Source organism: Hemitrygon akajei, chromosome 14, assembly GCF_048418815.1.
Source record: "Hemitrygon akajei chromosome 14, sHemAka1.3, whole genome shotgun sequence".
Lineage (NCBI taxonomy): Eukaryota > Metazoa > Chordata > Chondrichthyes > Myliobatiformes > Dasyatidae > Hemitrygon > Hemitrygon akajei.
In genome coordinates, this window is record NC_133137.1 from 20993650 (window position 1) to 21016511 (window position 22862).

The 22862-nt window shown below is 35.9% G+C and overlaps 2 protein-coding genes across 9 annotated transcripts in view; one reads left to right on the forward strand and one right to left on the reverse strand.

Moving 5' to 3' along the window:
• The window catches only part of LOC140738379 (calcium/calmodulin-dependent protein kinase kinase 2-like), an 81735-nt gene extending 70381 nt beyond the window's left edge, over window positions 1-11354 (forward strand). For 2 of the 3 annotated variants that reach the window (XM_073065606.1, XM_073065607.1), the window contains exons 16-17: window positions 1158-1208; window positions 8718-11354. In XM_073065606.1, coding sequence (XP_072921707.1) covers window positions 1158-1208; window positions 8718-8790 — 124 coding nt within the window. In that variant the 3' untranslated portion in view covers window positions 8791-11354. The remainder of the gene's footprint in view (window positions 1-1157; window positions 1209-8717) is intronic. The other variant, XM_073065609.1, reaches the window with a different exon arrangement.
• The window catches only part of LOC140738380 (P2X purinoceptor 4-like), a 70367-nt gene that overhangs the window by 4605 nt on the left and 42900 nt on the right, over window positions 1-22862 (reverse strand). The window contains exons 8-12 of one of the 6 annotated variants that reach the window (XM_073065611.1): window positions 20965-21098; window positions 17385-17478; window positions 14906-14971; window positions 12453-12548; window positions 11598-11835 (exon numbers count right to left, since the gene is read on the reverse strand). In XM_073065611.1, coding sequence (XP_072921712.1) covers window positions 11779-11835; window positions 12453-12548; window positions 14906-14971; window positions 17385-17478; window positions 20965-21098 — 447 coding nt within the window. In that variant the 3' untranslated portion in view covers window positions 11598-11778. Of the gene's footprint in view, window positions 1-11597; window positions 11836-12452; window positions 12549-14905; window positions 14972-17384; window positions 17479-20964; window positions 21099-22862 lie in introns of those variants that run through there. The other 5 variants (XM_073065613.1, XM_073065614.1, XM_073065612.1 and 2 more) reach the window with 5 other exon arrangements.

Genomic DNA, 22862 nt, shown 5'->3' on the forward strand with positions numbered 1-22862 from the left:
GAGGCCTTGCATCAGGACTAAGGGTGTAGAGAGAACATAGTGAATATACATTGGTCACAAGGAGGGATGAGACAAGAGGCAGGGAGGTAATAGATAGAGCCAGATGGAGGCAAACAGAAAAAGGGGGAACGGTGTGTTAGAGCTTGATAAGTGAAAGCTGCAAACAAAGTGGGGGTTGATGAAGAAGCAGATGATTCTCACGTGGTTCTATCTGGCTATCATCCCTCCCTTATCTTCCACCTGTCACCTACCAGCCTCTGTGTCTACCCTTCCCACTCCCCTTGTCAACACAACACTATAGGCTTATTCTTTCCTTTTTCTATTTATACCTTTCACCTACAAGCCTCTTGTTACCCCCTCTTTCTTCTTTATGTTAGCTATCTTCCTGCTGTTCTCTTAGTCCTGATGCAGGGTCTCAATCCAAGATGTTAAGATCATTCCCTTGCCTCCACAAGTGCTGCTTGACCAGCTGAAATCTAGCAGTTTTTGTCTTGGATCTCTTGAAATTTTGTAATAAATGAAAGTAAGTAATTTTCCTATGTACTAATAAAAGAATCACACCTAAATCATAATGAATATTTTAAAGTTTTGATAAACAGTGAGCAACTTTTTGTATGGAAATAAGCATTTAAAGAGAAAAGAAATGATGCCTTAATCTGCATTCATATATAACTATCGCAGATCTATGATTTTTTTGCTCATTGTTTCTTTCTTTGGCATCTTTTCATATGGCATCTGAAAGATTCAGTCATGGTGATATGGATATGAATTTGAAGTGCAAATGCCATTAGATGCCAGTTGTATAAACGTTGTAATCCCAGATTTATTTCTGTATGTTGAAATATGCTAGCTTTCTTTATAGCAAAGATTCATAAAAGCACTATCTTGTGTGGTGAGCTTCTCAAATCTCAGTGGTATTTTTAAGTGTCTAGCTGTTGTCAGATACAAAAGAAACACATTTTCTGAAGCTTGCTTATACAAGAAAATAGCTTATTCTAATCGAAAGGTTCATGTGAAGTATAATATCTATGATGATTAAGTTAATAATGCCACTATCACAAGAGTGTTGAATGCTGTTCACAAATTCAACCTAAAAGTGAAAGTATCAGCTGTCAAATGCTTGTTCATTTTTGTGTAAACTTTCCACCAATTTCCAGAAAAAACAAGTCAGGAAATATGAAATACTGCTATTTGCATAGTAGTCAAAGGTAAACACTTAATTTGAGTATACAAGTCTGCATGTTATATCATGCAACTAATAACTTTAATTGCATCATGTTCTGTGACATAATGTGTGAACCAGGACCTTAAAGGGTATCAATATGAATCAGTTTTCCCTTGGAATTTTTAAAGGTTATGTAAAGAATTCTCATTTACTGTATTGATAATGCAAAACATCTCAATGTGTTCTATAGATATATTTGTAATACATGCACTGGACTGCTTGTACACATTTGGTCACACTGTGTCACAACTGCTTAAATATGGAGCACATGTGACAAAGTTTAAAGTGGATTTCACATTAATTTACATATAAATCCCAAACTAATGGCCCTGGCAAGCCCCGGTGTTCTGATTTTTGTAATGAATTGCTTGCAATCAGTACAGGTAAAGCATGGCAAAAGAGGAGTTAAAACTCTACATGCAATTGAACCACCTCATAGATGCTATCAGTATTCATGAGCAGTAAATGGACTATTAAGTGCTGATATTTAATAAATCTAATATTCCTGGTTATTGCACAGTCATTCTGTTAGCAAAGTCCTATCAGGTTAGAAAAAAGATCAATTTGCTCCTTTTACCTGATAATTCAATACTGGTAGTTCACTGTTAAAATTTGTGCATTATGGCTAAATGTTATTACTGGTTGGCTGATTTTTGTTGGACATTAACTCAAACACTCCCAAGCTATGCAATGGGGAATTAACTCTTAATTAAGTCAACATTGAAATATTCTTTATCCTATTGGAATGGATCACACATTATTTAAGAGGGCAGTTACATCCAGAGATGAGTATTGTGTTCTTTGCTGCATGGTGCTTCCTAAAGCATGCTTGAAATTTTGAGAGATAACAAACAAATTGTCACAATATTGATAGCATGGTGCTTATTGTGTGCATGCACAAGTTTGCATTTTGCCAGTAATCAAATACACTAAGCAATATCGAAGTTAAGTCAGATATGCCATTGCACCAAATTGAGTATTATAAATTACTGCAATTTGAAAGTATAACATGAATTTAATAATTCAGAATTTTGCAGTATAACCAGGGGAAGTTTGTTTTATCAAATGTATTTTAAAAGAAAAATCTCATTATTTGTTTCCAGTTTTATTTTGGTTCATTCTGGTAACTTTTGTTTTCATATCAACATTACAGGTCACTGAGAAATAAGTTTCATAAGTTGTATTTGATTAAGTAAAAGATTAAATTTGTCAAATGGTACATGTTGATTTTTTTGTAGTTTACTCCAGTTTTCTTGTTGATCAAAAGAATTTTTTCAGCGATGTCCCATTTCTTTGTGTATGTGTCATTTATCAGCATGAGTTTGTGTTGTGCTAGATCACAACCAAACAACATTACTCAAGTGTTTTAGTATAGGCTAATAGGATTTAACTACTAATTCCCCCCTCCCCCATATATAGATTGAACCAAAATTCCATTTATCAATCATCCCACATGGTATTGAGAATTTATTGCATGAACACGCTGGTTCAGGAAGCTATTCAAGAGGAGCAAGAGAAGAAAAAATGTAGTTGTAATTGAGTATAGTATAGTCAGACACAATTTTCTACCTCAAAGATCAAGAGTCCCAAAGGCTGTGTTGCCTGCTTGGTGCCCAGGTTTGAGGCATCTCATCTGACCTGCAGAGGAATTTGGAGTGGGATGGGAAAAACCCAATTGCTGTGGTCCATGTGTATATCAGTGAGGTAGGACGAACAAAGAAAGACGTTATGCTGAGGAAATTTGAGCATTTAGGAAAACATGGAACCAAAAAGGTAATAATCTCTGGACTGTTACCTGAGCCATGTGCAAATTGCCACAGGGTTAATAAGATCAGAGCTAAATGCATGGCTCAAAGATTGGTGTGGGAGAACTGGGTTTGATTTCATAGGATATGGACACCAGTTTTATGGAAGGAGTGAACTGTTCCGAAGGGGCAAGTTCAACCTTAGCCATGTGGGACCAGGGCCTAAGCAAATGACAAGACTAGTGCTGTGGATAGGGCTTTAAACTAAATGGTAGGGGTGGGTTCAACAGCTTGGAAAAGTATGGATAACATAAAAGGGAAGGAGAGTGCAGGTAAAGGGAGATTAGCTTTATTTGTCACATGTACATCAAAACATGCAGTGAGATGCATTGTTTGCGTCAGCAGCCATCTCAGTCTGAAGATTGTGCTGAGACCATCCTGCAAGTGTTACCACGCTTCCGGAACCAACGTACATGCCTATGTCTTGCTAACCCATAACCGTAAGCCCTTAGAATAGGGGGAACCTCACATAGTCATTGGAAGAACATGCAAATGCTTTCTAGACAATGACAGCAAGTGAACCCTGATTGGTGATCACTGGCACTGTAACTGCTACACTACTGTGCTGCTTCCCTATGGTACCGTGCCGTCCCCTATTCAAGCGCAGGAGAGGTACTGAAGTCTCTGGAATAAAGAATAAGACAAAAGTTAGAAAGGGTTAAGAATATAACTGTAGGCAACATGGAGACAAAATTGAGAGGGATAGTGAATACAGGAAAGAAGGTATTTGAATGCTTGCAGTATACGAAATAAGGTAAATGGGCTTATAGAGCAGTTAGAAATTGGCAGTATGACAAGGGCACCACTGAGTTGTAGCTGAAAGAAGATCACAGTTGGAAACTTAACATCAGTATGGAAATGACAGGCTGATGGGCACAGGTGATGGGTAGCTCTGTTAGTAAAAGACTGAAATCAAATCTTTAGAACAAGTGATGTTGGATCAAGATGTAGAATCCTTGTGGGTAGAGTTAAGAAACTGTAAGGGTAAAACAACTCTAAAGGGAGTTATATACAGGCCTCTGAATAGTAGCAAGGATGTGGGGTACAAATTACAATGGGAGATAAAAAAGGCATGTAAAATAGGCAATGTTACAATGGTCTTGGGGGATTTCAATATGCAGTTAGATTAGGAAAATCTGTTTGGTATTGAATACCAAGAGAAGGATTTTGTGGAATGGCTCTTTAGATGTCTTGTGGTCGAGCTCGGTAGGAGGGAAAAAGCTAATTCTGGATTTGATGTTGTGCAATGAGTCAGATTTGATTAGGGAGCTTAAGGTAAACAAAACTTTAGAAGGCAGTAATCATAATATAATAGAATTCAACCTACGATTTGAGAAAAGCTAAAATCGGATGTATTGGTATCACGGTTAAGTAAAGGAAACTAGAGAGCCATGAGAGAGGAGCTTGCCAGAATTGATTAGAAAGGGCACTGGCAGGGATAACTGTAAAGCTGGGGTTTCTGGGAGTTATTCGGAAGATGCAGGATCAGTTCATCCCAACGAAGCAGCAGCATTCTAAAGGGTGGATAAGGCAACCATGGCTAACAAGAGAAGTCAAAAGACAGCATAAAAGTGAAAGGGCATATAATATAGCAAAAATTAGTGGGAAGCTAGAGAATTGGGAAGCTTTTAAAAATTAGCAGAAGGCAATTAAAAGGAAATAAGGAGAAGAGATGAAATATGAAGGTAAGCTAGCCAATAATATACGGAATAATTTTCAGATTTATAAAGAGTAAAAGCGAGGCAAGAATGGAATTCAGACTGCTGGAAAGATAGAAGTGGGAAACAAAGAAATGGTGGACAAGCTGAATAAGTATTTTGCATCTCTCTTCACTGGAAGACACCAGCAACATGCCATAATTTTGAGAGGGATGGGGGTATAAGTGAGCATAATCATTATTACTAAGGAGGAGTGCTTGTGAAGCTGAAAGGTCTGAAGGTAGATAAATTGCCTGAACCAGAGGAATGACATGCCAGGAAAGGGATACATAAAGAGCATGTGGAGAGATTAGTAGTGATCTTTCAAGAATTGCTAGATTCTGGAATGGATTCTGGAGGGCTAGAAAATTAATAATATCACTCCACTCTTCAAGAAGGAAGGGTGGCAAAAGTCAGCAAATTATTCGCCAGTTAGCTTGAACTCAGTGGTTGGTAATATGTTAGAGTAATTTATTAATGATGTTTTGGGGTACTAGGAGGCACATGATAAAACGGGCTGAAATCAGCATGGTTTCCTAAAGGGGAAATCTTGCCAGACAAATCTGTTGGAATTCTTTGAGGAAGTAACAGGCAGGATAGACAAAGGAGAGTCAGTGGATGTTGTTTACTTGGATTTTCAAAAGCCTTTCACAAGGTGCTACACATGAGGCTGCTCAACAAGATAGGAGCCCATGGTATTACAGGAAAGATACTATCATGGATAGAAGATTGGCTGACTGGCAGAAGGCAGAATGTGAGAATAAAGGGGGCCTTTTCTGGTTGGCTGCAGTGACTAATGGTGGGGATTGTGCCTAGTCTACAGGGTGAGTGTTGGCAACTTTGAATGTTATATATTAATGATTTGGATGACAGAATTGATGGCTTTGTGTCCAGGTTTGTGAATGATGCAAAGATAGGCAGAGGAGCAACGAAGTACTGAGGAAGCAGGGGATCTGCAAAAAAGATTTGTACAGATTAGAATTGCAAAAAAGCAGCAGCTGGAATACAGTGTAGGTAAGTGTATAGCCATGCACTTGGGTACAATGAATATTGGTGTGGATTATTTTCTAAATGGGAAGCAAATTCAGAAACTGAAGGTGCAAAGGGACTTGGGAGTCCTAGTGCAGGATTTTCTAAAGGGCAACCTGCAGGTTGAATCAGTAGTAACGAAAGCAAATACATTGATAGCATTCATTTCAAGAGTGCTAGAAAATTAAAGCAAAGATATAATGTTGAGGCTTTATAAGGATTTGAAGCAACATGCTGGAGGAACTCAGCAGGTCGGGCAGCATCCGCGGAAAAGAACAGTCAATGTTTCGGGCCGAGACCCTTCATCAGGATTGAAGAGGGAGGGGGCAGGGGCCCTATAAAGAAGGTGGGGGGGGAGGGTAGGAAGGAGAAGGCTGGTAGGTGCCAGGTGAAAAACCAGTAAGGGGAAAGATCAAGGGGTGGGGGAGGGGATAGGCAGGAAAGGTGAAGAAGGAATGTAAGGGGAAAGCACTATGGGTAGTAGAGGAGGCGGAACCATGAGGGAGGTGATAGGCAGCTGGAGGAGAAGGCAGAGTGAAACTGGGATGGGGGAAGGGAGGGGGAGGGAATTACCAGGTGTTGGAGAATTCAATTTTCATGCCAAGGGGCTCTAGACTACCCAGACAGTATATGAGGTGTTGCTCTTCCAACCTGAGTTTGGCTTCATTATGGCAGTAGAGGAGGCCATGTATGGACATATCCAAATGGGAATGTGAATCAGAGTTGAAGTGGGTGGCAACTTGGAGATCCTGTCTGTTGTGGTGGAGGTGCTCGACAAAGCAGTCCCCCAATCTACGTCGGGTCTCACCGATGTAGAGGAGGCCGCACTGGGAGCACCAGATGTAATAGGTGACCCTAACAGACTCAGAAGTGATGTGTTGCCTCACCTGGCAGGATTGTTTGGGGTAAGAGAGGAGATGTAGGGACAGGTGTAAGCACTTAGTTTACAGGGATAAGTGCCAGGTGGGTGATCCGTGGGGAGGGACATGTGGACTAGGGAGTCGTGGAGGGAATGATCCCTGCAGAAAGTGGAGAGGGGTAGAGAGGGAAAGATGTGGGAGCTCCGTGGGGAGGGACGGGTGGACCAGGGCACTTATCTCTGCAAGCGTACATAAATAATGCAAATCTTTGAGAGTCTAGTTGCATTTTCTTTTGTATTGTTATTACATATTGTCTGCCTAGGATTTATACTCAGTTATGTATTAAACTACATATCACTCTGTTTCCAAATCTATCTTCAGAGTTACTGGCAAATTCAAACTCTGCATGAAATGAAACAATAGAATTTCTGTGCAATAAATGTATTCTGTCTACAAAGCATAATAATTCTGTCATGTGGTGAAGTTTTTTTGTATAAACGTTATCATACGAAGTTGATGAAGCAGCTGTACAAAGTGCTAAGTTTATCTTGGAACTCAATCTATTTTCAGTTACGATCTCAGTTATATTATACAAGTAAACTAAACCTGTAATATTGTTTAAGCTAGTGTACATTGAGTAACTGAATTAATATAAACCACACCAGACTGTCTTGTCTATCACTGACTAATTTAAAAAACTGTGTAAACTAATGAAACACATTGAAAGCAATGGAAAAGTTGGGAAGAATAATTAGTTTGCACAGAGATATGGTGGAAGTCAGTTGGAAGACTATTTGTAAATTGGATCAGATTGCATAGGTGAATAACAATAAAGGGCATTGAACAGAAATAAGATCAATATTAGTAAATATGATTAAAACTATTTTTACAGATTGAGGACAAACACACTGATTTGAACTAATTGGATAAAATAGGATGTTTGCATTATTGTATCTTTTAAATTACCTAAACTGATAAAGAGCAAGGATTTAAATCAAAGTGTGCAAATAATTTGAAATTTGACCAAAGTAAATGAAATGGGCTTTTAGCAAAATGCAGTAACTTATCTGGAACATTCAATGAAAGTACACATTTGGCATTCCATTGTAAACTATCTTATTTCATTTTACTGATACCCTTGCTCCATTTCCTATTTAAGGAAGAAAAATCCATTTAGAGATGTAGGTCCAGACAAATCACTACTCTGGGCTGTTGCCACAATAAATAATGGGTATTCTATATTCTTATGACTTGCATATTGTTTTTAGTAGGACAGTTAAGTGATCATACTGAAACACAGTTCAAAGTTCAAAAGTTAATGTTTAAATTGTTTTACCCAAGATGTGTTCTTTTAATTTAAGATGTACACAGTGGTTCATTACCATTGATATCCCCTTCTTTATCATCCCCTGTTCAGTCCATCTGCTGTTGAATTCCTCAAGCATACCTTTTATCATTAGAAGTATTCCAATGTTGTCCTGGACTATCTAATATTTTTCATAATCCTGAAATCACCCAAAGTTATTACTCCCTTTTTAAAAAATTTCCCAACAAGTACCATTGCTTATTATCCCCTGGTTTACTGATAGCATTGCCTTGTTTTGAAATTTCCCATCTCCATGTTCGTCTTAGTCGTTCTCCAATTTTAACCTCTGGCACATCCTTGATTTTTTCAATCCAGCATTTGTCCTATTACTTTAACTTCAAGAATCTTATGTTTTAAGTCATTCCATATAAAGCATGTAAAAGTTAGGTCAAATATTTATCTTTGTAATAGTTTCTAGTATTGGATGCAAAGCTTCCAAAAGCTACCTTGGGATAATTCAGTGAGTTATAGTTGGCATGTTAACACAACTGTTTAATTATTCTCAATTGTGATGTATATGAGATACCATACAAAATATTCATAAGACAGCAATCTTTGTATAATATTTTACAATGTTTTAAAATGCCATTTAAAACTTCATCATGGTAATTCTGCACATAAATAGTATCCCTCATCTTGAGACCAGAGACTAACAAAATGTATTAAAATTTGAGATCAGATCCTAACTGATGCTCTAGTTACACGTTGAATGGGATGTACATTTTCTCTCAACAGAAAACAAAGTAGTGGAGATAGTATGAAAAACTCCGAACTACCAGAAGTTGAAGAGGATGAAGTTTTGCCATGAGGTTATATGCAATAAAGGACATGCATATTCTTTGGGTTTCCAAAAAGATTATCAGCTGTTTGATATTTGTAGATGTGTCAGAAACTAAATGAATGCATCAGTATGATACTACCAGCTGCATAATCAACTCACAATGTAATGTATTTTGTGTTTTTGCATGGAAATTCTTTGAAATGCATAATTGCCTGAAATATTGATGTGCTCATTTTAAGTCATTGAGATAGTTCTATGAGTGTAGATGTTTGATTAATCTTAACATTTTAAATCTTATACAGAATGTTTAAAAAAACGACATTTTCTATTTGTGGCGCATGTTTCTTAAAGGCATTTGGGGCCTAGAATTTCACCTTCAGAAGAGAAAAATGTAGATACTTAAAGTGATTTTCACATCATGATATCAATCAGAATGCATATTGCAAAATGTTTACAAAATTCATTTAATGTAAAGGTCTACTATTATTTTTGACTAATTTTTACAAACTATTATCATAGTTCAACAATTACAATATCAAGAATAATGCACATTATTGGTAGTTTAATTTTGTGGTATTAGTATTAGTTTATATAGGATATGTAGTTTACTAAACATTATTTTCCTTATAAATCTGTAAAGTATCTGTAGTGCAGACATTTTAATATTTTTATTACTAATTAACATAATTTTCTGAATTGAAATGCTACATCCATGGCAGTTGCTAGTTATTTATGAAGTTATTCATTTTTATAGAGTGGTTTGTTAAGCATATTTATTCATGAAACAAGCATGTATCATTTCATTGTTTCACCAATGGTTTAAAAAGCAGATAAGGTTATAGAGCTGGCTGTAAAAATGGCCTCTTTATGTGTATGTTACCTTTATGTATTTCAATGAGTGAACACCCCCCCCCCACTTCAGAAAAGCTATAATTATTGAAAGTAAACAAATGCAAAAACAAAATGCTGTGGTTTCTTAATACATTTTTTTCCCAGAGGGAAAATACTAGTTCTGTGGTGCGCAATGTGCGTTAATCAATTAATTATATGCATGGGGTAGCTGCTTAGTCTTTGTTCTGGATTTCCCACTATGTGAATTCTGTTGAAAATGTAGAGGACTATAGGTTTTTTTTCATTAGAATGAATAATAGATTAAATGTTGTAAGCTTTTGTAAATGCACTAGGAGAATAATGCTTGTAGGTAGTCATATGAATTTGATGCACTGTGCATTATATTTAAATAGATACTTCCAATTTATTATCATATTAGAGAATGAGGAATAGTGAGCGTAATGCAGAGAACCCCTTTATTATCTAGTAACGGTTTAAAATTCAAATTTTGGTGAAACTTATCTACTGCTCCTTTAAAATGCTATGTAAAACCTACCTCTTTTAACTACTTATCCTAATACATCCTCTAATACCTGACTGTTAGTTTGTGTCCGATAACCTTGAAGCATTTTGTTCTGTTAAAGTCACTGTGTAAGTGCAAGTTGCTGATGATAAAAATATCTTTTAACATTTTGAAAACAAAGGACACAGTGGCCTTCTATCCTTTTGTGATATTGACAGTTTTTCAGTGGTCAGATAAAAGTTACAGTTATGATATTGCTGCAAAATTTCTGGTGTATTGCCAAATATAACTTGTATATTTACTAAAATTATGTATGGTTATGTTTTATACAGATTATAAATATTATCTGCATTATGTATTTATGGAAACAATTATATTTAATATCAGTGGTATTGCATACATAGATGTTTTCAACATTAGAACTTTGCTCTGGCTATCTCTTGGTGAACTTATATTTGATATTACATTCTCAAAAGCTTTGAATTTCTATGTATAGAACAAATGTATCAAATTAAATTAAACTTTACCTAATGTCTTGATATACTGACATTATTTTTGGAGCTGGAAGCACTATAATTAAGATTTAATTATATTAAGTTGCATAATGAAATCATAAGTATGGATACATGCTAGATTTTGTGATGGTCTACAGTTATCAGTGACTTTAATGTTGGTAAGTAATTTGTCTTCACTTTTATTAATTAAAATGGATTTATAGAAAAAAAATTGTAGAAGTTATTTACACTTATTAAATTGATGTTTGCAACAGTAAATACATCCATTATGATCATTCGTTTGATTTTGTAATTTAATTTAGAACCAGTTTCTGATCCAAAACAGTTTTAGTAACTGAAGGGCAAATGGTTAGATTAGATTTTAGTGTTATGAATGAAGTATGTTCATTTATATAGAAATTACAATACAATCACAAGTCATGTTCACATGTTCAGTAGCCCTAATTCTGTATTCACTGATACCATCCATAAAACAACTTGAAAAGGTATTTATAAGCTGTAATCTTTATCAAGTTTGTTCTTCCAAAATAGTGGTGTTTATAGTGTTTATCCAACTGAGTGATAAGGTAAGAAAATAACATTTTTATTGATTTATTGTGCAAATAAGGAGCAAAGAAAGCAAGTTGTTAAAGTGTATGGAGAAAACTGAATATAACTATAAGCTTTGTCCATTTTTTCAAAAACCATCCTGGTAAAATAAATTGAAGATCTTTGTACTAGAATTGTGCTTAAGCTGCTAAATTACTTCAGAAGGGTAACTTACACAAGTACTTCTCTACTTTGAACTTTGAGTTCAAGTTCAGAAAATTCTGGCATTGTCAAGTTTTTCTATTCAACACTTTTCTGTCCATTCCTAAAGGAAAAAAGCTGGCCCATATTAGCATCAGTTCTTAAATAATTTATATTTTCAACAGGTAAATTTATATTGTGTTTTCAACAAACTATCTGCACATTAGTTTGTTACTTGGTTATTTTTATTTCAACATCAAAATTCGTTAGTTAACAGAACACTGCTTTCCTCTAAGTTTATGGTTTATTTTCTTCAAGTCAATCATATTTACAACGATATTTCCAAATTTTACGTTGGCATGTTAGTCATAAAGCAAGAAAATTTCGTTTGCACACCGCAGATTCATATATCAAAAGTCAGTTGGAAGTGCTGGAATTGTATATAGCTCCAAATCCATCTTCTGATTCAATATCCTTTTAACATGAAAATACAGTTATACACTCCTGGATTTTCCTAACTATAACACATTCTTAAATAAGTCCATGAATTTCTTGTTCATACTGCAGCATTATAATGTAATAAGATTCAGTGGGAAATTTGACTTTTTTCAGATTTTTTTTAATAGTTCACTCTTGGAGATGTGCTTGTAAACATTATTTAATGTGGTGCTAAATGTATTGTATAACTGACTTCACAAGTTTTCTATATTTTGTCCATTTGGCTTTGGCATTCAATATTTTCATGGTATAAACAATGATAGGAAATTAAAATCACCAACTTTTTTTTAAAAAAGGTTCAAAATATTTTTGCCGTATGTCAGGAAGGATTGTCTTTATAGCCCTACAAATATTGCATGTGGCATATAATAAGTTGTTACTGCAGCATAATATGGTAACTAGGATAACAAAAGCAAATGAATCGTGGGTTGGCAAATGAATGCAAATTAGAGAACAGGAGAACAACAAACAAATGAACCTATCACATCTCTACTTTTTACCAATTGCACAATTTATCTGCAATACTATAAAATAGGGTTAATTGCTACAAATAATTCATTTGCCTCAAGAGGGATAAATTTTTACTGACTTACCAATTCTTCATCTTTAATATACTTGAATTTCTTTTCCTTATAGTAATTTCTTTTCTTTAAGAAATTCAAGACAAAAATATCACACACAATTGTTGCCTGAAAGGAAACATTTTAATTATACTGAGGCTTTAGAGGGGTTCCATAATCTGAAATGAATTAATACAACTTTTAACTTTTATAAAATTTAAATGCATAACAAATTTTACCTGTGCATTTTAAGTTAACTTTCCCTTTTCAACTGATATTCATAAATATAGAGTATACAGCTCAGAAAAGGACAGGCATTTTGGCCCACTCAGTCCACATTATTTATAGTTGTGCTAAAAAGTTTGTGAACCCTGTAGAATTTTCTCTCTTTCTGCGTAAATACGACTTGCAATATGATCAGATCTTCACAAAAGTCCTAAAACTAGTTAAAGAGAACTCAATTGAATAAATAACACAAAAACATTATACTTGTTCATGTAGTGAGAACAATTATCCAATATTACAAGTATTTGTTGGAAAAGGTATGTGAACCTCTGGGGTAATGCCTTCTACAAAGCTATTTGGAGTTAGGTGTTCCTGTCAATAAAATGAGATTACAGGTGTGGGTTGTAGAGCTGTCAGGCCCTATAAAAAGACACACAAAGACAGGTTCCTGACAGAGCCTGGTCTTCTCAGGAAAGATCTGTTTATGTGCACCATGCCTCAATGAAAACAACTTTCAGTGGACCTTAGAAAAAGAATTGTGGAGATGCTTGAAGCTGGAAAAGCCTACAAAAGCATTTCTAAAGACTTGAGTGTTCATCAGTCCACAGTAAGAGAAAATGTCTGCAAATGGAGAAAACTCAGTACTATTGCTACTCTAACTAGGAATGGACATCTGGCAATGATCACACACAAGGGCACAGCATGTAGTGCTGAAGGAGGTGAAAAAGAACCCAAGGGTTACAGCAAAAGAGTCTGCAGAAATCTCTAGAACTTGCTAAAGTCTCTGTTCATGTGCCCACTATAAGAAAAACACTGAACAAGAATGGTGTTCGTGGAAGGACACCAGGGAGGAAAACACTGCTATCCAAAAAAAATATATTGCTGCATGTCTCAAGTTTGCAAAATACCACCTGAATGTTCTACAATACTTCTGGGACAATGTTCTGTGGACAGATAAGACAAGTGTTGAACGTTTTGGTAGAATTGCACAGTAATGTTTGGAGGGAAAAGGACACTAGAATCCAACACCAAAACTCTTACCAACTGTGAAGCATGGTGGAAGGAGCATCATGGTTTGTGGCTGCTTTGCTGCCTCAGGGCCTGGACAGCTTGCAGTCGTTGAAGGAACAATGAATTCAAAATTGTATCAAGACATTTTACAGGAGAATGTCAGGATAGCAGTCCTTCACCTGAAGCTTAATAGAAGTTGGATAATGCAACAGAACATTGATCCAGGGGACACAAATCAACCACAGAATGGTTTAAAAAGAAGAAAATTTGTGTTTTAGAATGACAGAGTCAAAGTGCTGACTTTAATCCTATAGAAGTGTTGTAGAAGGACCTGGCAAGCAGTTCATGCCAGGAAGTCCACCAACATCCCAGAGTTGAAGCAGTTTGTAAGGACAAATGTAATGTTACCAGAAACATTTGGTTGAGTTATTGTTGTACAAGGGGGTCACACCAGTTAATGAAAGCAAAGGTCCACATAATTTTCCCAACAAATACATATAATGGATCATTTTTCTCAATAAGTAAATGAACAAACATAATGTTTTGTGTTATTTATTTAATTGGTTCCTCAATATTTAGTTTTAGAACCTGTGAAGATTCTAAAACTAAATGATTACATTTTAGGTCATATTAATGCAGAAATAGTGGAAAATTCTACAGGGTTTATGCACTTTCTAGTATCACTGTATCAATACACGTTTACACTTATCCTGCACTAATTCCATGTTTCCTTTTTGCCACATTCCCATCAATCCCCCCCTTACCTCCCCTCCAATTTTTAAAAATCTTCTGCACACTTGGGGACAATTTACAGGATTCAGCTACCATATGATTATAAAATTGAATGACAGGAAGTGGATGTCCAACTGCATCTCTGTAATTGGGGAGGAAAATGAAAACCTGAAGGATCAGGAATAGAAGATAAGACTTCAGATAATTCCCAGATAAAACAACCGAGAGTTGTAAACCAGTTGTGATTGGTGCGCCTGTTGCACCATTAACCACATTTCAAAGCAAAGGGATTAAAACCCACAATCTAGTTTGTTGATTTTATGAATTTAGGTATAATCAGTACAAGTTGGATTTGTTTCCTTCACAAATTTTCACTTCTGAGGATTTACTTGAATGTAATGGAAAAGCAAATAAATGTATCATTTTTGGTACCAATTATGTAATTGGAAGAAATCCGAATTCTAGGACTACTTTGCTCTCTTTGCTGTAGAGGATACACAAAACACAAAACAACTTACCATTCCCAGTAATGCTAAACCAGATCCTATATTTATCATAGTTGGGATAATGCTAAATTTTCCAGCCTGTGCAGAATACAAGTTTTAAATCAATATGTATTAGTATTAGAAGTATTGATAAATTGTTTAAGTTAGTAACTTCTACTTTCAGACTGTAATCTATGGAAGAAAAATTTAATCACTTTAGCCCTAAGCCTGAATTGTTTCATTTTCAGCAGATACATACCTTATGACAAATTCACACGAGAATTATAATGGGTCAAAACTTGCCCCAACATTAATGCATCTAGAATTAAATGATCTGCAGCTAGATCCAAAAGTTAAATGATTTGCCCTTCTCAAAAAAAACCACCCCCACCATATTTTGCAAGCTTTAGTTTTCATTTCTAAACATTAATCCCTCAATGCACCCATCTCATGTAAAGGCAGAAATGGGAGTTGTGAGAAGAACTATTTGTATTTCAGGTAAAGGCATGCTACTCTGCCCACTGAGCTCCAATAATTTGTTTATTGCTCAAATTCCAGCACTGGTAGTCTTTAGTCTCCAAAATGGAGATTATTTGTAAAATAACCATGACAAAAATTATATCCTACAGCTTGAAGGCAAAATATCAAAGGAAATGCATGTAGCACTGCCAGAAGAATATTGACATAAGAAAAAAACAAAAGGAGGTGCAAATTAACTACACAAACATTGCTGTATAAGAGCTGACAAAATATTAGGATGACAGGAAACATGAAGTTTAATCACGGAATATACAGAAGTAAAATAATTTCACAGATCCATCAGGAAAAAAAGGTGGGAAGGATTGGGGAAATGACAAATTATTTACTGAAGGTATAAAACAGATAGACATAACATCAAATTATGAGCTACGTGGAGTGCATTTGAAACAGATAAAGGGGTATACAAAATAAAATCATCATAACCCCATGGATCAGATGAATTGCATCCTCCCATTTTTAAAAAAATCTTAGCAAAAGCTGAATAGAAAACCAATAATGATGAATAACTATGGAATCACTACTAAAAGAATGCCAAATCTAGAAATGAAATCTATAATAATGAAAAGCCAATTTGGACTTTGAAAAGGAAAGCATAAAGTTTGATCAGTCTTACTGAATATTCTGAAGGAGTAATGGGGAAAGTAGATGATAGTAATGCAGCTTACTGTACTTTTTCTAGATTATCAAAACATCTTTAATAAGGTACCACATCATTAGTTAGTGAATAAGGTGAGAGAATGGAAAATCAGGAGACAAATACCATTATGGATAATATAACTTCAAGTCAGAAACAAAGGGGAGGAATAAAGTGAAGAATGTTGGGCACTGGTGTTCCCCAAGGAGTAATGCTGAGCCCACATTTTCATAATTTTAATTTGGAACTGAACAATTTCTAAATGTCCATATTATAGGTGGGAGCCAATTTTGATTATAACTGTAACAAATTGCAAGCAACATAACTAAGCTTGTAGAATGGACATCTAATTAGCTAGTGAATTTCTAAGATGTTGGTCTAGGTGAGGGCAAAGTGATTTTGCATCACTAAAATGTTAGCCTGGCCAAAGATAAAGCAAACCAAGCCACCTTGGTTGATTATTTTTTTTAGGGACAGAATTAAAAGGTAATGATGAATATGCATTAAATTTAACCATAATTACTACATACAGTTTTGATTGCCATGTTATATAAAAATATAGAAATATTTACATGGATAATATCAGAAATGCAAGAATATCTGTGTTAGAAAAGAATAAACTTTGTGGAGAGCGCCCTCTTCTTTGTGGTGGCGTGTTGGGGAGGAAGCATTAAGAAGAGGGACGCCTCACGTCTTAATAGCTGGTAAGGAAGGCGGGCTCTGTCGTGGGCAAAGTACTGGAGAGTTTAACATCGGTAGCTGAGCGAAGGGCGCTGAGTAGGCTACGGTCAATTATGGATAACTCTGAACATCCTCTACATAGCACCATCCAGAGACAGAGAAGCAGTTTCAGCGACAAGTTACTATCGATGCAATGCTCCTCAGACAGGATGAAGAGGTCAATACTCCCCAATGCCATTAGGCTTTACAATTCTACCGCCAGGACTTAAGAACTTTTTAAAAGCTATTATTAATGCTTTTTGAGATAGTGATTTAGATGCATATCATATTTTTTACTGAGTTAAGTATTGTATGTAATTAGTTTTGCTACAACAAGTGTATGGGACAATGGAAAAAAAGTTGAATTTCCCCATGGGGATGAATAAAGTATCTATCTATCATCTATCTATCTAAACTGACTGGCCATCTTTGGAAGGCTAGGAGTAGCTTGACAGACCTAAACCTTTTGAGAGTGGATATACAGAGTGAATATTACCAGTTGTGGGAAAAAGTATAATGAAGGCATTAATATAAGATAGTCACTGATTAATGCAATAAAACATTCAGAGGAAACTTCCTTCATTGAATAGCAGTGACAATCCAAAAAAAATCACTCACCTCACCAAAAGCCTTAATGACGAATCGTATACCAAATGCTTTGTACAAATATCTTGTTTGTGTTCCATTCTCATTTTTGTAGTATCTTGCAAATCTGTTTTAAATTATTTTTAAAGTTAGATATTGTAAAACTAAATACTAGATTGGTAGTTGTACCTTTGGTACCTTAATCATATGCCAAAAAAAATTGAACAAAGAAATCTCTGGAGAGACTTGTAACTTGTATGCTTCTCTCTAAAACAAGGTTTGCCAACTTGGGATCCATGGACCCCTTCAGTTAATGATAGGAGTCCATGGCTTAAAAAATGTTGGGGGCCAGTGCTCTGAAAGAAGTGTGACTGGGAAATACTGATGTGCAAAGGGACCTGGGTGTCATTCACAGTGGTGCTAGAAAGTTTGTGAACCCTGTAGAATTTTCTATATTTCTGCATAAATATGACCTAAAAATGTGATCAAATCTTTACACAAGTCCTAAAACTAGATAAAGAGAACCTAATTACAACAAAAACATTACACTTTTTAATTTATCTACTGAGGAAAAATTATCCAATATTACATGTATTTGTTGGAAAAAGTATGTGAACCACTGGAGTAATGCCTTCTACTAAAGCTATTTGGAGTCAGGTGTTCCTATCAATAAGATGAGATTGGAGGTATGGGTTATACAGCTGTCCTGCCCTATAAAAAGACACACAAAGTCAAGATATTGACAGAGCCTGTTCTTCCTAAGAAAGATCTGTTTATGTGCATCATGCCTTGATTAAAACAACTTTCAGAGGACTTTAGAAGAATTGCAGAGATGCATGAAGCTGGAAAAGCCTACAAAAGCATTTCTAAAGACCTGAGTGTTCATCAGTCCAGTCTACAAATGGAGGAAACACAGTACTATTGCTACTCTCCCTACAAGTAGGCATTCATCAAGGATCACACCAAGAGCACATCGCGCAATATTGAAGGAGGTGAAAAAGAACCCAACGTTAAGGCAAAAGACCTGCAGAAATCTCTAGAACTTGCTGAAGTCTCTATTCATGTATCCACTATAAGAAAAACACTGAACAAGAATGATGTCCATGGAAGGACACCATGGAGAAAATCATTGTTCTGCAAAACAACACTGCTGCATGTCTTAAGTTTGCAGAAGACAACCTGGATGTTCTACAATGCTTCTGGAACAATGTTTGTGGACAGGTGAGAAATGTACACTGCAGTGTTTGGAGGAAAAGGGCACTACACACCACACTGAAACCTCATCCCTAATGTGAAGCATGGTGAAAGGAGCATCGTGGTTGGGGCTGCTTTGCTGCCTCAGGGCCTGGACAGTGTGCAATCATTGAAGGAACAATGAATTCAAAATTGTATCAAGACATTTTACAGGAGAATGATAGGGTAGCAATCCATCACCCGAAGCTTAATAGAAGTTGGATAATGTAACAAGACAATAATCCAAAAGACGAGTAAATCAACAACACAATGATTTATATATAAAAAAAGAAAGTTCATGTTTTAGAATGGCTGACTCAAAGTCTTGACCTTAATCCTATAGAAATGTGGAAGGAGATGAAGCAAGCAGTTCATGCAAGGAAGTCCACCAACATCCCAGAGTTGAAGCAGTTTTGTAAGGAAGAATGGCCTAAACTTTCTTGCACCACTGCATGTTAATACACATAAGCAGCTTACAATTTGAAAAGGTAGGTGATAGCTAGAAGAACTGAGTACAAGGTTAAATATGTCATGCTACAATGATCTTGGCATAGCAACACTATAACCACTCAGGTTTGACTTTGAAACATCTGCCTAATATATGCCCACTTCTGCTGTACATCATCTGATTTATTCCATGTTAAAGAAACTCTTATGTTTAGGTTTCTAATTGACTATTGCAAATTGCGACCCCCCCCCCCCCCCCCCCATATAAGTTGGTGGCAGAATTGATGTGGGGTTGCAGGTAAGTGCTTGATGATTGGTACAGACATACTGGGTTGTAGAGTGTATGACTCTATGATAAATAATGATTCCCTGAATTGGTCAAAATATTTACCTGTGGCCATAATAGCATTTAAATACTTCTTGGCATTGCTTTCTTGTGTTTGAACTCTGTGCTTCTGCTGAAAAACTGCTTTGCAAACATCCTATCACCAATAAAGATTTAAATACCAAGTCATCTTTTTTTGTATCAATTATTTGCATTATCTTTCATATCTTGTCATCACAATCTAAATCTCATTACCTAGCCCCTCTGGGCTGTTTTCTTACTTGCCAATAGGTTTCTTTAGTGTACCTAGTACTGGATTTAAAATGTCATCTTCTATAGATGACAGTATTGGAACATATTGATGATGAGAGAATATTAATGATGCCCTTGCATGCAGTGGGCCGTTTTGACACTGAACCCAATTCCTCATTAGAGCTGCCTCTAAATACCGTAATTCTCTGAAAATGGCCTACTGTCTACCTTCTTCAAAACCAGCAATGCCCACATAATATGCCAAACAATAATGTTGAAAAAAATGCATTTTTATACCTATTATTTCCCTATGTAGAACTGCAACTTGGTTTACCCATGTTTAAGAAACATTCACATGAATTTCCAATAAATGCCATTGTTCAATAGAGTGTAAAAATTAAACCAACAACTTTTGATGAAATATGAAGATAATTTTTCTAGTGTCTTTGTCTTCCTGACTGTATTTATGATGTATATTGAACAGGTTAACAGGCGATTTGTATGTAAACAGAGATGGTAAAATTGCTTTAATCTGGTTGCAGCTGCTTGATTACATCCTTACAACTCTGTCCTACGGGATCAATACCACATAAATAAACCACCTGCCAACTTACTTGCAGTCAATATTTTTTACATTTGTCTACTCCCTGTGGAATTGTATCCTTTTATGTATAAATTTTGACAAACCCTCCAATTTATCAATCTACATAATTTATCTACAATAAACAATAGTGGTCACAGAACAGATCCCTACAAAACAATTTTTTGCTATAAAACTTTTATGTTAACATGCATCACAATTTTATATTATTGCTTTTACTATATAAATTTTATGTTTGGATGCTGTATCATTCACCATGTAGCTAGCTAAGAAATTACCTGTATCAAGCTTAAGTTTCAGTGGATGGAGTACACTTGCTTCACCTCTTTCTGATATATAGTTTTGTGCTGCAGGTTCTTTGTTGATTTCATCTTCATCCTCAATTTCCCAAAACCTACTTCTACACACTAAGCAGGTGGAATTGTGCACTTAGAAAGGTAAATTGTAGTTGTTTAATAGAGTAACCTGACTACTAACTACTCACAAATAAAGAATGGATAAAGAACAGATAAATTCTGGGCAAAATTAGATCAGAAAATGTTTTCACATAACTCAGCTTTAAAAAGCTATATAATACCTCTTGATTATATTACAGGACTTAAAATTGGTGACTTTTTAAAAGACTTTTTCATCTTCTCTCCCTTCTTGACAGCTAATTCACGTTAGTGTACATTTCCATGTATGCTGACAGCTGAGTATTTATTTTACTATTGTTTAATCTCTTATTTGACAGATGTTTTGAAGTGAACATATACCTGAAATTATAACCAGGTGATACCGCTCTACCATAACTTTTGTCAAGTCGTTCAAAGGTGTACTTTGGAATGCATTTAGATGCCGATTGATCCAGATCGCAATTCCACTCTATTAAAATACCCATCACTGCACCCTGAAAAAGAGACAATATTCAAGTATTAAATAAAAATGAAATGGAGTTTTTACATATTTTATCTGCTAATTCAATTATGTGCACTATTGCTATCCAAAGATCTTCTGCAGCTGTCACTTTATTTTGGTAATTTCTTGAGATAAAGAGACAAAAATGGGCACTTACAAATCCATACCGACTTGTATAATACACACAAAATGCTGGTGGAACACAGCAGGCCAGGCAGCATCTATAAGGAGAAGCGCTGTCGACGTTTTGGGCCGAGACCCGAGACCCTTCGAAAGGTCTCGGCCCGAAACGTCAACAGTGCTTCTCCTTATAGATGCTGCCTGGCCTGCTGTGTTCCACCAGCATTTTGTGTGTATTGTTTGAATTTCCAGCATCTGCAGATTTCCTCGTGTTCCGACTTGTATAACCCAGGTAAGTTTTATTTGTTATTCTTGGTCTGTGTTTACCTTGTTCTTCTCAGGGCAGTGGAAAACATTTTCACTGCTTCAATTTTTCCCAGTGCATAGATTGCAAATTCCCATAAGCCTGTTTACCACCCTTCAATTTCCACTAAGAGTTTTTGTAAATAACACAAAGAAAGCATCGGCATCTGCTGTGGTGGGACCTCGTGGGAGATTTTCTTGTCAACAACAGTTTGGTGATCATTTAAATAATAGTCATCATTCACAAATTAGTATAATATCAGTATCATGCAAGTTGGCTGTTCTCCACATCCTGTTCTGCAACTCCAAACAAGTGGGAAAATACAGTTATAAATTGAAAATTCAAATAGAGAGATGAGATTTACTAAAGATAAAAACAAGAAGTAAGAAAGAAAGTGAGGAGAGAAAAAAGCATTGAAGTGAGGCTGAGAGAGAAATAAAATTCAAGAATGATAAAGGGATTAAATTAACCTTTAGAAAGGCATGTTCCTAGCATCATTTTGTTAGTGATAGTGTTTTTGCATGTGAAGGATTAAAGTATTTAGTAGAAGCATATTCCAGAATGATTAAATGCTTTCAAGAAAGACGAGGAGAAAAACTGCTGGGAAAGGGAGTGTGACTTATTTGACGATTTGTAGTAGTATCCTCTTAACCAAGACTTTTTGTGTGCAGCTCCCAAGGGAATCATGAGGTGATCCTGTTTAGATCTGCTAAAACTGAAATCTACAAACACTAAAGCAACATTATTTCAAGTCATTTAAAAAAACACTGATCTTCAGAACTTGGCACTGCAGGCCACTCAAGGAGCGAGCGCAGCTGTTGAAGACTCAGGGAAGTTTCCATTGTCTAAGAAAACCTGGCAACAGGGAGGAATGCAGATAAACGTGAGATGCAGAGCCATAAGCCTAAACCACCACCACCACCATTTTCTTGGCTAATGTTTGGTCTATGGAAAATAAATATGACAACATCAGAATAAGATTGCAGTACCAGAGGGACCTACGGGTGCAACACGCTCAAACTTGCTCATCAACCTTTGCTAACCGGCAAACCTCCACACCAGAACAACTCTATCTGATGATGTTGCCCAGCTGGGTCCGCAAGCTAACAAGCCAGCTCAGTGAGCCACTCAGCAACAACATTCTCAGCCCAAGCTACGAATCTTTTCCAACATCTTAAAGTAAAAGATTGTAAATGACTCAAACCTTCTCAACCATAATGATCTTTTTAGAATACAATACTTTTAAAAATGCATATTTTATATAGGATGCCAGTTGTTTAGCAATCTTGTCACATTTTTGCTCCACTCTAAACATGATCTTGCAATTTATCC